Below are 17304 nucleotides of genomic sequence, written 5' to 3'. Positions count from 1 at the left end.
CAGACCTTATTTTTTATCGTCGAATCTGCTTCACCACTTTGTCACTTCCATTCTTTGATGCGTGATGTCTTCACATAAACTGCCCTTTGGCCCCAAAAACAAGCTGTCTTGTTCGGCAATAATACACTGCTTTCATCCGACGGTATGTTGCTGGCCCTCATCGACACCTTCGGCGACGGTCGTTCGTTCTGCTACTAGAAATCACTCCGTCAAATCGAACACACCGAACACACCAGCCAGCACCTTCGCCAGTTCCGTTGACACAACTGCCAATCTTTCGATACCGAAGCCTCGTCACACTGATGCTTGTGCTGCTGCCTGACGGGCTGCTACTGCTGCCTGTGTATTCTCGCTGACAGCAACTGACGATCGGGGCGAAAATTCATGCAATCGGAAATCTATGATTCGTCCTCTCTTGATGTCGAAAGTCCACATTTGTTACCTTTGCCACTTGTAAGCCCTAAGCTAACTCCTCCCTTATTGGTCGTTTATGTACATGGTGCGCGCGAAAAAGTGCGGTGAAAAGCGAGACGTCAGCCAGGAGTACTGGTGGTAAACGTTTTCCACCCCTCGCGAACTTCACTGGGAGGATGCTACGGCAGTCTCTCTGGCTCTGTGTTACCATTCATGTCGAAGGTTCTTTCGCTCACTCTGCCTGCTAACACTGCGCCAGCCAGATCGCCCGAATGAGGGCTACATCAAATGGTATGCTCTGGTAGCGATATTGTTGCTTTTTGTTGGCCGTTATCGCTCTTGCTTTCTCTCTATTTTCCATCTCCCTGTATCTGGTCGCGGTGGAGCCGTGTCTGGCGAACAAAACGTAACACACGCTTGGTACAGACTAAACACCAAGTGAACACGACATCATATGATGCAAGTGAGTCTTTTGCCAAGGGCTTAGTCGATCACGATTATAACGGGGACTGTGACAGTGACTTCCGAATTGTTTGTGACTGTGTTGTAATAGTTTTGGGTGCATTAAGTGAAACTAGAGCCATCATTCATTTTATTACCAGAAATCATGTTCGGCTTTTATCCCGAATAGATTCATACCTATTTACTTTTCATTGACGATAATTCTAATTCTTGAAATATTCATTCGTGAGAAAAGGTTAGTAGTTTGTTAATAATTGTTACCATTAGATCAACGCCAAGACAACAGCTAATTTATTTCAATTTATTTCGGAACGTTTCCAGGTACGTTACTGGACAGGCGTTCGACTATAATAACTTGTAGACTTTTATTCAAAACTATGAGATGAAGTGCAATGACAGTCTCGAGATGTCAGTAACAAATATTTGGCAGATCAGATCTCCCGTTAGCATCGACAATCAATTCCTATCTGACTCATTCTTTATTCGTCACTGTAAAGCGAACGCTTGGCAATAGTCGTAGATACTATCGTCGTTCTGCCACAATGTTGATCGATGAATCCGGTTCATTCCGCTTCCCAAACATCTGCACTCCTGCAAACCACCATCAACTGTGTATACATAAAATACTTTTTTCTTTGCTTTTGGCGGCGCGAATATCTGTCCACCACACACACGCGGAGAGTATACTACGATGACATTTATTACTAGCATAGAAGTGGCGCCCTTTAGTCCGCTGTTGCTACCGCTTCGCTTTCGGCCTTATTGCTGCAGCCAGCAGCACGGCTTTTACTCTGTACATTTTGCTTTCCCCATCATGTCATCTTGCTACCGGCCATCACAATGCGAAGGGTTATGCGCATGCCATTTCTCAGTGTGTTGGGTCCAGTGTCAGTTGGCGATGTATTCTCTCCGCAACTCCAAACGACGAGAAGATTGTGCATGCATGAGAGCGAAAGAGCCCAACTCGAAGAATATGAAGTTGTGTTCGAGGCTCGAAGTTTCTCAGTTTCTCAGATGAGTCGTCGCCATTTGTTGAGCAGATAGGACATGGAGTGGACTGAAGGATGACTGGAGTAGACGAAGGATGCGAGTAGTCAGCTGAACTATGACAGGCGCTTTTTCCTGGGGTTGCACACTCTGCAACGTACATCTCCTTCGTCTCTTGGCTTTCTTGCCAGTGAATCGTTCCGTGCGTTGGATCGCCGTCTGGCTGTGCGCTATGGCTGGTGCAGACACGCCTCTCAAAGTAGGCGGAGCATACGCAACGAACGCACTCATTTTGCTCACCAAAGGAAAATCTTGCATTTCGCCTTATTCGTCTTTGGTGGTGGAAAACCACTGCCGCCGCTTGATGTGGGTTCGCGCAAGAGAGCAAGAACGATACAAAAAGTCAGCTTATGTATCTACCAAAAGCCTAACACCATAAAGTGGGATTTCGTGCGACAGTTGCTGTTCAATGTGGCACCAGCAGCACATAAAAACGTTGGAGCGGGGCGGTTAGTAAGGTTAAACATAGATCGAAAAAGCAAAGCATAAATATTCAACACTGCGAAGGATGTGGGTCTTGCGGGTCTTGATTGTTTACTGAGCCTCGTTTTATTTTATTTTCCGTTTTTCTCTTTTCCACAATGGAAAACCTCTTGCTGGCATTCGTTCGGTTCGGTTCGGTTCGGATGGAAATGGATCGAACTGATTTCTAGTCGTTATCAGACCCTTTCCCGCCAACCAACACTGGTGCTCGATGACGCAAAAGGCTCGCAATCACCGAACAAGAGTCAGCGTTCCATCCCCAGCCCACTTTCAAAATGGGTTGCTCATTGGGTCCATCCAATCCATTCTCTCCAATGCGGTCAGTCATTTAGCGTTTACCCTTCTTGTGTTGATGTATTGATTTTTCACTAAAATAAACTCAATTTCTCCTTCGTTGTTGTGCTTTTCGGGAGGTTGAGTTTTTTGTTTGTTGTTTAATGCTTTTTTTCGCATGCAGATTATTTTCAAAGGCTCTGTCCGCCCGTTGGTCTTTGAGATATCGCTCCAAAATCAAAAAGAGCTCGGGGCGAATCGGCGTCAATTGTCGATCGTGTCGTTCGTACGAACTCCAACAGCAAGCAGCCTGCAAGTCGACCGAAAATGGTCCACCAGGACGTGACTCTATTGGACATCGTGTTGCACTTGCATTCAGTCGACTTGCAGCTTGCAGATTGATTTTTTACTGCTACTCTTTCGGTATGGCGGTTGTTCAAAGAACAATCGATTGCACTTCGAAATCCGTGCCGTGCCGATTGAACGGACATGTGTAATTTGCGAACCGAAGACACCTGATAACTGATGCCATTTGCACCGGACCTCCGAGGCTTGGCAGCAGACTTCGTAATTGGGTTTGCTGCATCGTCGATAAACTGATTAACGGCAATCATCATGATGCTGACGGTGACCGTTGAAAGAGTCTGTAGAGACCGTCCAATGCGAAACACGACCGAAACGTACAGTCTTGCGGCTCGCGGTGCAAATACGTTTTATTTGTGCAATGATGACCATTATTGAGAACGAACGCCCAGCATGTGAACGTGGGACAAATGCCATTCGCGACGAGCCTCCAAATGGAGTGGAAAATTAATCGACGCGAGTTCAGTTTATTGCGATTTCTTTTCAGTTGTTCTTGTGTGATGGAGGAATTTGATGACTTTTTTCCCTCGACCGATTGTTGATTCAGCTTGAACTGGCCGTAACATCAGTGGTACTACACATGGCCACTACTGATCCGAAATAGACAAAAATGTTAAAAATAAGCTTCATCGTATCCATCAACACTTCTGCAAACTAAGAACATCCCATTGTGTGATTATTCAAAAGTACACCGAACTTGTTTTACACTTGTCGCGTTGTTTTCTTTACACATTTGCTCCACATTTGCTTCACACATATTTGCCAATTTTCTGGATTGTGTAATTTGTAGATCAGTGATGAAAATAAATGTTACGAAATGGATCACTTAAAAGTCAACAACTTCCACATTGTGTATAAGAATGTTTATTGTTTTACAACATTAACTGCCGAGATATAGTTCATACATCCGAAGATGAGTTAATTTCACCGTAGGTTACATTTATCAAGTATACCTTAAACTAATTACATTCGATAGCGGAACCAAAAACCGTTTCCATCCAAACACGAACCCCACGCGGATGGTTGATGGCAGATGTAAATTCATTCTTGAACCCATTTATTCCCGTTCCCATTGCAAGAGATACCGAAAGGGAAACATTATAAATCTAACCCCTAATACTACTTAATCTTTCCTCGCGCTTGTTTTGCTCAACTTGCCACCTTCATTCCGCACTAGATGGCGGATGGCGCTTGTTCACTAAATCAGGTCCTTGCTCTGAAACTCCGCGCTGTATGTGTGCGCCTGTTTGCTATCAGTCAAATATGTAGTCTCCCTCATTGTATCCGTACATTTCCTTCTAACAAACTCTCTCTCTCTCTCTCTCTCTCTCTCGTCTGCCAGGACGGTAACGCTAGACGACGAACATAACAAACACCAAAGCCCCAGCAAATCACCATGACGACGAGATGAGAAGGGAAAAGTTTTCCCCAACATCATCCGCTACCGTGTTCCGGTTCTAATACAATTTTCATCTATCTCCCTCTCTCTCTTTTCCTGTTCCGTAACCATAACACAAATGCGGCCATCGTAAATGTCAGGACACCGAACCAAATGGAGACCATAACGTTCCGTAGCAAACGGTAATACGATGCAAAAGTGCCATCAGAGAGCTGTTGTGGGCTTAAACCGGAGTTGGGCGTTCGCTTTTATCGCCACCCACCCATCACGGGACGCCTCACGTTAATGGAATATTGAAAATTTGTCACAGATGTTTAATGGCGGCGGTTTAATCTAATATATAAGCACCATGGAATATAAATTATACATAAAAGATAACGTTAGAAAAATAATTCCTGTTGATTGAGTGGCACCCGTACGAGTGGTACGGAACGGTACAACGATCCCATCGTCGTTTTCCAGCACGATTCGCGAAAAGCGACGGCATGAAAGAGCGACTTCCTCATGTACGGTGTGGAAGAATGAGCCATCATACCAAGCACAACGACGTAGAGTCGAGAACCGGACGACCGAGTCCGCACCTACTGCAAGTGCGGTGATGATGAAAGACTCTGCCGAAACCGAACCAACGCAAAGGACGCTCAGGGCTAAAGGACGAACTTTTATTGAATCGATCTACGCCCGAAATGGGCGGCCATTTTCCGCACTCCACCGTTCCTGACCACGATGACAAATGTTCATCGATGTGCCGTAGAAGCTTGTGACTTCATTTGCATATCCTTCGTTCCAAACGCTCCTACGCTGGCAGTTGAAAACGGTGCGTCGAGAGACATCAGTGCGATAGGCCTTGCCTGCCGGTTGGCTCGGCGCTGGTTTTGCATACAGATGAACGTTGGCTTCCTGTGCACTGAACCGTGCGAGGATTGCAATCGAATAAATCCGGATTGCTTTATGATTGATAGGGCAAAAGGCTTGCTATTTTGTGCCCGATATGTCAGGTGTAATCGAGAGTCGCCAGTGCATTTGTATCGATCGACTGCTGCGTTGTTCGTCTGTGGGCGTCACATTATTTCTATCATGCTGATATGGTGAAATATGTCGCGATTGGAGTAATATTTGCAATTCTGTATTTGCTACGACGAAAGACAAATTTTTCGTGCTTGTTCAAGTGAATCTTATTTGTCGATTATTATTACTTCGCTTGATAAAGTTGTTAGTACTCTCGTGGAGAAGAAGACAATCATTTGTAGCAATTGCTTGATTTGAATTTGACTCACAAGAAGGTTGATGTCCAGGAAGCAGAACTTCCAAAAAAACAAATGATGTGAGTTTTACATTAGTATTCAAATATCTGCACATCACACGCTTATGATGTTCAAACATTTCAGATGTAATGCCCTTCAAAGGGGTTTGTTTGTTTAAGACACCCATTCCCACTGTCGAGTACATTTGATAATACAATTCTGCGAATTTCCCTGGTGGGGGAACCGTTTTGTTTACTTTTCACGCAGAGTAAATTATTAGCTAACGATCGGTTGGCACGAGCTTTTCGTTCCTTCCTCCCTGTATTATTTCCCACTTCTTCCAGCCCACCCTTACACGGACAATTAAATCCGTTTCAATACTTCATCTTCAGCTCAGTGGCCGGGGTTAGTTTCGCGTTGCATGCGATCTATTGTCTCTTGATTGGCAGCGACCGTTCTTTACATCATCATCATCATTATAATCGCTGGTTAGCAGTATTGCAACAGTTCCCCACAGCTTGCAGAAAGGTCAAAATCGATATTGAAATAGTGCACACGCCTCGAGACCCCACGCAGCCTCGAGACTCGACGCTAGCGACACGGAAAGCGTACCGGAAAAGCGGAAAAACAAACACTTCAACCCTCGGGATTGGGACCTAGAATCAGTCAGTCAGTCAGGTTCGTCCGGCAGTCAGTCAACCAGTCAATCTGCCCACCTTTGCCGCGACTGCCGTCAGTTCCACGGGAGGTTTATGTTTTGGAGGTTAGCCGAACGGAAGGCAAACTGCAATAGCCACCGCCACCGTCGTGGCGCATGCAGGGATGTGAAATGAATTTCATCAAATTTTTCCATTCCTGTTTTTGACGCGTTAACCCTCCCCTCGCACTCCGCCTCATTTCACTCCGACCCACCGGTGTTCTGGGTGTGTGCCTTTTTTATTGGCATGTTTGCATTCGCATGGGTGGTTTCGTCGGTTTTTGGGACGTTATCAATTCTATATTTCATTCACGCCGTTATGAGCATTAATAGTCTGATTTTATTATCCCAACAAATTTTCGCACAATGCCATAACGAGAGCGGTTTCCTGTCGTTAGGTAGCGGCCATACGCCACACAAAAGGAGGAGGCAAAACGGGAGGATGTATGTTTCGTTGCAGGGATGGTCAGGATGCAGGAGATGGCATACAACTAATCGAAATTACGCACGCGTGTCGAACATGTATGCACAGACCGATACACCTTTGTCATATTATTCTAATACAGTTTTGGAACAATGTGAGGCACTGATAGAAAAATTCCATATTGAATGAGTTTACAATAGAAATACACTGCTTAACAACGCTAAAAAACAGATGAAGGCTTTGAGAATTAACAAGAGGGTTAGTAAGTAACGGCACGTTTTAAAGAAACATCTCAAATAAGTACTACCGGTTAGTTGAATTGTGGCTCAATTGTAAAATAAACTGAAAATGATACATTCAGCAGTTGTGTTTTGGACGATGCAATGATCAGGCCATGCTTTTGAAAGACGGTCGTCCATTTGCTCGAAATGATTCAAATGGAAAATCACTCTGTTATGACAGTGCTCTGTCCCTTGCATACCGTCCAGACTCGCCACACCCTACAGAGTCCTGTCCTCAGCAGCAAAATACTCTGAGTATTTGTGTTTCTTTTTTCAATATTTTCATACTTTCCGCTATAATTTGTTCGAACTTACGTGTGGGTTGTCCAGTTTGATGAATACTCTCTGTTTCTGACCGCCGTCGGCAATATTTATATGGTTCTGCCATCAACAGCTTATAAGATCTCGTTTAGTTGCAGGATGGTAAGGACAGATAGAGATAAAAGCAGAAAGCAATCATTTCACTAAAACAAAGGTCAGCATATTCCGTTCAACTCGCTCAAACAGCAGCACAACGCCGTGAAAGATCCTTTCGCTTCTCTAGGAGCCATCTTTAGTCTGAAGTTTGTTTCCACCGAATGTTCCAACCCATGGAGCATCACAAGTGCTGAACTGAACTCACCCGATTGACAAAACTGTAATTTATGTTGATTGAATTACGTCGCTGTGCGTCGCCATCGTCACTTGCACTCGCTCGAACGACTTCTGGCGAGATATCGACTGGAATGCCAAGAGGAGCCGTCGTCCGGATTTGGCACTCGAAACAGGCACACGATTCGCTGAGCCGGAGGCAACTTTGAACTCAACAAATCAAATCAAAATAAATCAAATCACCGACAAATAAAAAGGAACCGAATGCCACGGTCGAGGTACGAACGAGCTGGATGAACTTTTCTCGACGGCGTATGCGCTCGAACACTTTATTCGTACTGTGCACGTTGTTGTCGGTTGGTTCTTCGTTTGTTATTAGACTAAAACCATCGGTTACTGAAGATTAAAAGGGATCTTTTGCGTTTATTCTGCGATACGTGATTCATACTATAAACAATGTATGATCTTGGTTACATCTACGGATAGACTAACTGAAACATTTTATAAAGTATAGTGAAAGGAAAATTTCTGGTTATTGGAAATTTCCAATGAAGATTTAAACCATGAAAAATATTCCATTTAATCAGAATGAATATTATCAATTGAAATGTTTGAGTTTGCAGTGGTTGACAAAGTTAGACTGGCGAGTTGTTTACTGTTCATTGGCGGCTCGGAGGTGGAAACTTCGGGGGCCATCTTCTATAAGTCAATCCAGATCCTGGCATACGTTGATGACATAGACTACGTAACGGATGCTTACCAAAGGATCAATCCTTACCAAACAGGAGGCAGAAAACCTCGGGTTGGAGATTAACGAGGCAAAAACCAAGTTGTTGGTGGCACCATCAGCGGCTCTGCTAACACATCCTAACCTACGCAGGGGTGACGTACAAATAGGTGAACGCTCTTTCAAAGTCGTCCAAAATTTCACCTATCTTGGGTCAAAAGTAAAGACCGACAATAACATTGATGTTGAAATGTGCGCTAGGCGCATGACGCTTTTACACCTCTTCAATTAAGACTGACCACGGCTCCTTCATATGCATCCATATCCATAAGTCCACATGAAGGAATCAAAAGACTGTTATAGTCATAGTACATGTACATTCAGTACAAATACGTACATACTCTGTATATAATATACACTTTATACCGAGTACACCCAGGATAAAGTGCATCCGTAGGATGAGGGAAGGAAATTTACCCCATCCTCATAGCTATAAGTTGTTTTGTTGTTTTAATTTCATTTTGTTTTTTTTTGTTTGTTTGTTTTGTTTGTTTTGAAGAGTTTGTAATAAATACGTCCCAGCTGTTCTTCCGTGAATATGAAAAACATGTTGCTTATTTATGAAGATAATCAATAAAATTATAGACATTGTTGAAATTTTAATGGAGATCAATGAGAATTGAGATAATTTCTAATACTCTATGTGTTCACCATGCTCAGGCTCTCAGATTTCATTTTCTTAATGCACCAGCGCTAGGCCTCTTTTCCCAACACTAAAGCGACAGTGAATTTTTTAATGTTCTAATAACACAGATAATGAACTATTGTTAGTTTTTTTTTAATGATAAAGAGTTTCATTGTTGGGCGCAACACCTTTACTTTGCAGTGTGTCATCAATGATTTGAACATAAAGATATGACACATAAATGATATTATTCAATTATTTATCAAGATATAACTTTGCAAGTTAATTCAATATATTGTTCATACATGAATGTTGATTAAAGTGATTTGTTCAGGTTATATTTGTTCGGGGCAGCCAGTTGTGTATTGGTTGCGGCGCCGGTTTTCAAATGACAGGAGCGGTCCAAAATCCCATCAGGACCAATCCCCCGTATCTAGGACTGATTATCCGGCTACGTGATAAAATCAGGTCTAGTAAGCTATAAATGTCGGGCTTGACCAAGAAGGTTGTTACGCCAAGAAGTGAGAGCGAGAGAGATATTTGCTAGAATGCAATTATTTTATGTTCACTTATTTGCCTGGCCTAGGCAAAGGCCGCTTAAACGCCTAGGCCGAATTATATTTTTAAGATAAATCTTTTTTTTTGCTCCGAGAAGCTTGCCGATCCCTGACCTACATTATTTTAGGGACATTTCATATGAAGTTAAAATTCAAAGCAACTAAAGTTGTTAAAGTGATTAAAAATAAAGTACTAATAAAAGTATCACTTTAAGAGACACAAGTTTCAACTAATTTTGAAATACACAGATCATTCCGGATTTAGTAGATGAACGTTTGAAATATTTGATTTATTGGATCTTTGGATAGTTGATATACAACTTAGTGCCTTAGTACCGTTTTCACTCCAAATAATAAGTATTTTAATGATGGGATAAGTCAACGTAACCTTGTCCGTGATTAACCCCTTCGTCAAAAATTGGTCATGCAATAGCTTAGGAATTCAGTGTTCTACAGCAAATACAAATAATGAAATACTACGATTCCAAGGAATACAAAAAAATTGTGAAATATGTTAATTGAAACAAACAAACATATAAAGTGCTGAAATTGGACATTAAACTAGATACCGTGATTGTACAACCTTCCGATTCGTATGGTCAGTCCTTCCTATCGCTTTGTACTGTTCCTGTACTCGATCACTCTTAAAACTGAAATATTATATTTTAGGATTTTTATAAGACTCGTTTACATACACTCCTTGAGCACCCTGATAACATTTTTTAAACAGCCTTTCATCGTATGCGAAGCAAGTTTTTTACTGCAATGCATAACCAAATCCAAATATCCATTGACATTGAATAGATCACAGTCTGTTTTCACAGCCGAATCCTTCATTTGAACTGTTTGCTTCTATCTTCAAAAGGTAGGTCAGTATGGCAGTTTTGGTTTTAATTATAATAGAAGTATTATCCACATTATCAGAGAAATATTTTGTATGTAACTCCAAATACAACAATTTTTCGTCATTTAGACTATCCAGTTTCTAAAGCAGCACTTCAAGTTATTTTGATTTATCCGATTTATTATAAAAAGATTTATTTAATAATTCACCTATGTTTGAAAGGAGCTTTTAAACGACACCGCACCGCACCGCAACGACAACGCAGCAAAAATCAACAAAACCGATAATACGTTGTTGTATGTTGCAAAAATCGGGTTTTTTGTATACAAATTCCATTCAAGTCAACAACGCCATTCAAGTAACATTCCAGATAGTTTTTCTTTTTGAATATCACGAAAATTCATTCATTCATTTGAAACTTATTTTTTTATATAATATTTGAAGGGTCTATTAACCCATTACAACGATTGATTCCCTGTAGAAGTTACAAAAGTTATAGTTACATAAGTCGAATAAAAATAATAAAGTAAATTAAAATAATAAAGTAATAAATAAATAATAAAGTTAAATAATAAAGTTGAATAATAAAGTAGAGCCTTCTGCAAACAAACGAATATAAATTTCTTCTGTTAAATTTAGTAAATTGAAAAGGACGAGTTGATGGTGCAAAAAAAGGGAACATCTTGTTGCTGTTTATTATTAGCTTACTTTCTCCGGTAGTAGTTGCAATTAAAGCTTTAACAGCTAGCAAGTACTGAATAAGAACTAATAAAAAATATTAAAGAAATCTCTAACTCGAGTAGTTAGGAAATGTAGATGTTTGGTTTCTTAATTTTCACGGAAAGATAGCCAAAATGCTACCACCCTCTTTCAACACAAATCCCCTCCCCCGTCTCTTACATCATAGCGTAAATAAGTGGCCCCAACTATCTTCTTCGCTAAGGGACCTTCGAAGAGGCTTGATCCGCCACTGTAACTAAGTGAAGTTGTTGATTCACTTCCCAGAATCTTTCAGTTTCAGAATCCCAAATTATCTTTCAGGTTTCATGATAGGGAACATCTTGAAAGTGAACTTACATTCGTGGTACTTATTGATAAGGAATTCAGTAAAATCTAGCATAACTGCTCGAAAATCCTAGTGCGATATATTTTATTCAGAAAAATTTCCAAAGTTTGCAAAAAGCTAGCCATGCGTTATGTATTTTGCACTCCTCAGGTCTACGTGTATTGATCATTTTGGCATTTCAATTTCATTAACATCATTAACATCATTGGTATCTGTGAGAATTTCACACGCAAACACTGGTTGTGATACGGAATTTTATATTTTCTGCTTCACCAAAAAGACTGTGTGTCTCGGGCGCCGTTCTGTTTGATACTGTTTATTCACTTGTCAAAGAGTTCAATTTACATTGCTCGGTATCGATTGTCCAAGGTGTCTAGTTCAGTTCTTAGCTTGAAATATTTCATGAAACTTTTCTTCCTTCAATTATTGTAGATTATTCCCTTTCATTTTACACATTCCCGGCCACCAAAGAAGGAACTTCTTTATATTCTTGAAATCTAATTTTGTAAGTTTCGTGTTGCACCTACTTAGCACTCTTCGTCGGACAAAGTATTAGGATCAGGCAAAATTGCAATTCTAGCTGCCGCTCGAACGATTTCCTTTCCTGCACCTGTACGTAGTGTTACGACCCTAACTACACCGTCCTTTCCTGGATGTAATACCTTTATTCTACCCATCGGCCATAAGGTAGGTGGTACATTATCTTCCTTGATGACTACCAATTGTCCTTCCTTTAGCTGAACCGGTTGAACCATTAAGTGTTTCGCGCGGGCCTGTAACTGTTGCAGGTATTCCGGATACCAACGCGACCAAATAGATTGGAAGTGTTTCTCTACCAAATCAAACTCCTTCAGTCTATTTGATGATACCTGCCTTCTATCAATTTGAGGAAGTGATGTCATATTTGATCCTACTAAAAAATGACCTGGGGTGAGTGGTTCCGTATCTGATGGGTCACTTGATAGTGGAACCAATGGTCGAGAATTTAAACACTGTTCGACCTGACTTAAAAGTGTGACCATACCTTCCTGAGTAAGGCTCGTGCCTCCTAACGTGCGAATAATGTGTTGTTTCGCTGATCGTACAGCAGCCTCCCACAGCCCGCCAAAGTGTGGTGCCCGAGGTGGAATAAATTTCCACTGAATTTCATCGTTGACACACCAGTTGAAGATCGCGTTGCGCTCGCGATCACTGCACTTAAGCATCTCATAGATACGATGAAGCTCGTGTGCAGCTCCCTTAAATGTGGTGGCGTTATCCGAATGGAGTTCTACGATTTTACCTCTGCGAGACACAAAACGCCTAAGTGCAGCCAGGAACGCAGCAGTGGTGAGATCACTCACGAGTTCGATGTGGACCGCCCTGGTTGCAAAGCACACGAAAATAGCGATGTATGCCTTTGTGGCACTCCGGTTGCGCACAGTAGATTTGAGGAAAACCGGCCCACAGTAGTCGATGCCACTCACCGCGAATGGCCTTGTTGGTGAAACCCTTGAAACAGGAAGATCAGCTACGGACTGTTTCACTAGTGTGGGTTTGGCCCTGAAGCATCTGTGACATCGATGGAAAACAGATTTCGTCAGATTGCGTCCACCGATTATCCAGAACCGTTGACGCAGTATGGATAGCAATAGTTGCGGGCCCGCATGTAAATATTTCTGGTGGTAGGCTTCTGCCAACAATGAAGACAGTTGGTGTTTGGAGGCGAGTAAAATTGGATGTTTCGCAGAATCTGGGAGTTGTGCGTTCCGAAGCCGGCCACCAACACGCATGATTCCCGCCTGGTCGATGAAGGGCGATAACCATTTTAGCCTCGAATTACGCGGCACATCCTTGCCGCTTGCGATATGATGACGATCCTCCGAAAAAGAATCCTTCTGGGCTAAACGACACAACTGCAGCTCAGAATCCTGTAACTCCTTGCTTGTTAACGGTGCCACTGATGCGATGAGTTGAATAATAGTGGCATGCGTATTGTTTGATGATGATTTGCCCGTCCTTAAACACTGTATAAACCGCAAACAGTATGCCATAGTTCGTCGAAGTTTGAGGTAGGTGGAAAACCGTGCAAATAACCTGGTGCTGAATTCGGTCGTGGTTGCCATTGCAGTAACTTGCGGTTGTATAATTCGTTCTTCTTCATTGGAGTCGATTTCTTCTACTTCACGGCTCTTGGGCCAATCTTTGACCTTGCTGCTAAGCCAGACTGGTCCATGCCACCACCGTTGACAAAATAGTAATTTATCAGGTAGTAGACCGCGCGATACATCGTCTGCCGGATTGTCCACGCCAGGAACATGATTCCAGCAGATTTTGGTTTCTGCTTGAATTTGTGCCACTCTGTTGGCAACGAATGGCTTCCAGCGTCGTGGTGGAGATTTTAGCCAGTATAAAGCTGTCATTGAGTCACTCCAACCGTAAGCTTCGTATGTCCCATTGAGAGCTCGATTGACCTTTCGAAACAGTTGTATTGCCAATTTTACCGCACACAGCTCTAGCCTGGGGATCGAATTGGTGTTGGACAATGATACAACCTTTGATTTTGCTGCCAAAAGCTGCACCGCGATCCCGGCATGAGTTTCTGCCCTGATGTAACAACAAGCACCGTAGGCCAGTTGTGAAGCATCTGCGAACACGTGCAGCTGCACTCTAATTGCTCCTTTGAGTGATGCGAATCGAGGAATGCATATTTCACCAAGGAAGTGTAATTTGGAATGAAACGCCGTCCATTCCCTTTGGAGATGTGATGGTAGCTCACTATCCCAGTCCCAAGGCTTTCCGTTTGCCTTCAAGGACCATAATTGCTGCATAAAGAGCTTGGCGATGAGGATGGTTGGGCTGAGCAAGCCTAGTGGGTCGAAGATTTTGGCGATGTAGGACAAAGTTAATCTTTTTGTCAATACTGTCGCAGGAGGAGGTAGGTCAATCCGGAACCTACACATATCCACCGCTGGTTCCCAAACTAGTCCTAACGTTGATACAAATTGAGGATCTTGCCACTCATGCGTCGGGAGAACTGCCAAATCTTCTGATGGAATGCCAATTAAAGCTTCTGGAACGTTGGATGCCCATTTTTTTAAGGAAAAGCCAGCTGACTTGAGCATCCCTGTGATCTGCCTACGCATCTCGATTGCATCCGATATTTCTTCTGTACCCGATAATAAGTCGTCTACGTAGAAGTCGTTCAGTACTGCGTTAACTGCTAGCGGGTACTGTGTTTGATGATCATGAGCTATTTGCTTCAGTGTTCTAGTTGCCAGGAACGGAGCGGACGCAGTTCCGTATGTAATCGTTTGTAGCTGGTAAGTTTGAATGGGCTCTGTTGGGTCTTCTCTGTATCTTATGCGAAGGTACCGTTGGTCGCGATCATCGTGTAGAATTTGACGGTACATTTTTTCGACGTCCGCTGATAGGGCGATGGAATGTGACCGAAAACGTACAATAATCGAAAACAGGTCGTCTTGGATCACCGGTCCCACCAATAATTTGTCGTTTAAGGAAAATCCTGAGGAAGTTTTACAGGATGCATCAAACACTACTCTGACCTTAGTGGTTGTGCTCGTCTCCTTTACTACCGCATGATGAGGCAAATAGTAATGCTCATAGGTATCATCGACCGGTTCGGTAAGTCGCTTCATGTGACCTAAACGCTCGTACTCCTTCATGAATTTGCTGTATTCTTCCTTCATCACATGATTCGATCTTAACCTTCGTTCCACCGCAAGGAGCCGACGATCAGCAATCGCCTTTGATTCTCCTAAAACGATACTGGGATTATTATTTTGTGGCAAACAGACAACATACCTGCCGGATGCCTCTCTGGTTGTGGTGGTCACGAAATGCTTCTCACAGGCATCCTCTTCCGCAGATAAGGCAGTATCATCGCCAATTGTCTCGGTATCCCAGAAACGCTCCATAACCGATTCCAATGAAGGCGTTTCATTGGCAGCCAGATGACACAACTGTAAACCATGCGAAGCACCCGATGACGTGTTTCCAGCGATGACCCAACCGAATAACGTCTCCACTAGCCATGGTTTTCCTCTGCCGAGCGAACGTTTTCTACCGGAATGAAGCTCCCAGTACGTATCTCCGCCAATGATGATGTCGATCTTGTCAGGAACAAAGAACGATGGGTCTGCTAGTGGCAATTCCGGAAGCTTCCACGACGATGTATCAATGGGCGACGTTGGGATTTCCATAAATGGAGAATCCAAGATGAGTAGCTCCAGCTGAGAAGCATGTGTAAGGTTTCGGGATTCCACAGTTGCAAAGATTGATCCCTTCATCAACTGTAATGAATTGCCGATGCCCAGGATCGATACGTGAACCTTGTTCCGAGGTATCCCCAGAAGCTTCCGAGCCAGCGAATTACAGATGAAATTTGACATAGAGCCCGAATCGAGGAGAGCCCTTGCCTCATGACGGTTTCCGTAGCCATCTAGGATGTACAACCGCACCGTTTCCAAAAACACCATTCCATGGTTGTTTTGCACTGCCATAGCGATTGTTGAGTTGGGAGTAGGAGTATGTAGCAGTGTATGGTGACGCTGGTGACAAGTACGACATGTATAGTCCGACTTGCAAGCTTTTGCCTGATGGGAATCACTCAAGCAATTCCAACACAGCTGCTTTGATGCTACCATTTCCCGACGCTGTTGCACGTCCTTTCCAGAGAACACTGGACAGTTTTGAAGAAGGTGACTATCTACGCACTTTAAAGGACACTTGTAATTTGGCGTAATGGGAGATGATCGCGAAGACGCTGCGTTGGCGATCGATCGACGCGGTGGTGATGAGCGCAAGGTGCCGGCCACCTTTCTCGAACCATCGACTATATCACTCGCGAAATTGTTAGTCGACTTTAAGATTTGAATCCGGTCTTGTACAAAATGTACCACGTCCATGTACTTGTCCGTCGTAAAGTGCACTGAATGTTTCTCCCATGCTAGAAGTGTGGCACGATCCAACTTCATAAGTAGCATGTTTGATAACGGCGTGTCCCATGAATCCACCGGTTGATTTAGTTTCACAAAACCGCTCACATTCCGCAAAAATTCGTTCACTAAAGTGGTCAGACTATCCACACTCTCCGATTGCACGCCAGGAAGATGATGTAGTTTTCGGTAATACTCACGAACGAGTGCACGCGGATTGTCATACTGCTTGAGAAGCGCTGACCACGTTACCGAATAATTGTCCGCCGTCAACGGTGTATGTTCGAAAGGAACCGCCGCGTCCCCTTTCAATGACGACAATAAATATTCGAGCTTCGCAATCGACGGAAGATCCGGCAAAGCATCAATCATCGCAATGAAGCGATCACGAAACGATAACCATTTCGTCTGATCTCCGTCGAACGTTGGCAATTCGACCTTCGGAAGGCGGATGTGTGGAGCGTTTGGCCTACCAAAAGCAAGAGTCGAAGAAGCCAAATCAGTGGTCACGTTTAGAGCACCTTCCTCCCTCCGATGCTTTCGAAAGAAAGATCTTAGTTTTCTGCACCGCTCTTCGACGTTGATCCTTTCCAGGATACATGCCTCGATCGCCTCGATACCATCGTCGAGTTCCTCCAACTTCGCCACCGCGGCGAAGTAATCTGCCTTGTGCTTATCCAGGTCTTCTAAGGCCTCCGGGATTTGATCGACGTCGTCTCCGGCAAATTGGGCTTGAAAGCGTTCGAGGGCACTAATATTTTCCACTGCAATCCTCCTCTTCAACTGAACGGCTTTGATTTTTTTGTCCAT

General features: G+C 43.2%; 1 protein-coding gene across 1 annotated transcript; it reads right to left on the bottom strand.

Annotated features, from left to right (window-relative positions):
- Positions 1-897: 897 nt before the first annotated feature.
- On the bottom strand, positions 898-17304 carry LOC128712543 (uncharacterized). The gene is made up of 3 exons (XM_053807436.1): positions 17063-17304; positions 14679-16963; positions 898-953 (listed from the first exon to the last, which is right to left on the bottom strand). Exons 1-3 carry the CDS (start codon positions 17302-17304, stop codon positions 898-900), a joined length of 2583 nt encoding a protein of 860 aa, XP_053663411.1.

Source organism: Anopheles marshallii, chromosome 3 (genome assembly GCF_943734725.1).
Source record: "Anopheles marshallii chromosome 3, idAnoMarsDA_429_01, whole genome shotgun sequence".
NCBI classification, from domain to species: domain Eukaryota; kingdom Metazoa; phylum Arthropoda; class Insecta; order Diptera; family Culicidae; genus Anopheles; species Anopheles marshallii.
Note: the sequence above shows the minus strand (reverse complement) of the source record. Positions and strands in the feature narration are given on the sequence as shown.

Bases quoted from the DNA above. Each gene is read 5' to 3' on its own strand.
- LOC128712543 (XM_053807436.1), bottom strand. From the start codon at position 17,304: ATGGACAAAAAAATCAAAGCCGTTCAGTTGAAGAGGAGGATTGCAGTG. The intron at 16,964-17,062 runs GTGCAGAAAACT...TGCTTTTGGTAG, and splicing joins AGGATCAACGTCGAAGAGCG to GCCAAACGCTCCACACATCC. The intron at 954-14,678 runs GTAGGCAGATCA...ATTACAACACAG, and splicing joins ATCGGATGCAATCGAGATGC to TCACAAACAATTCGGAAGTC.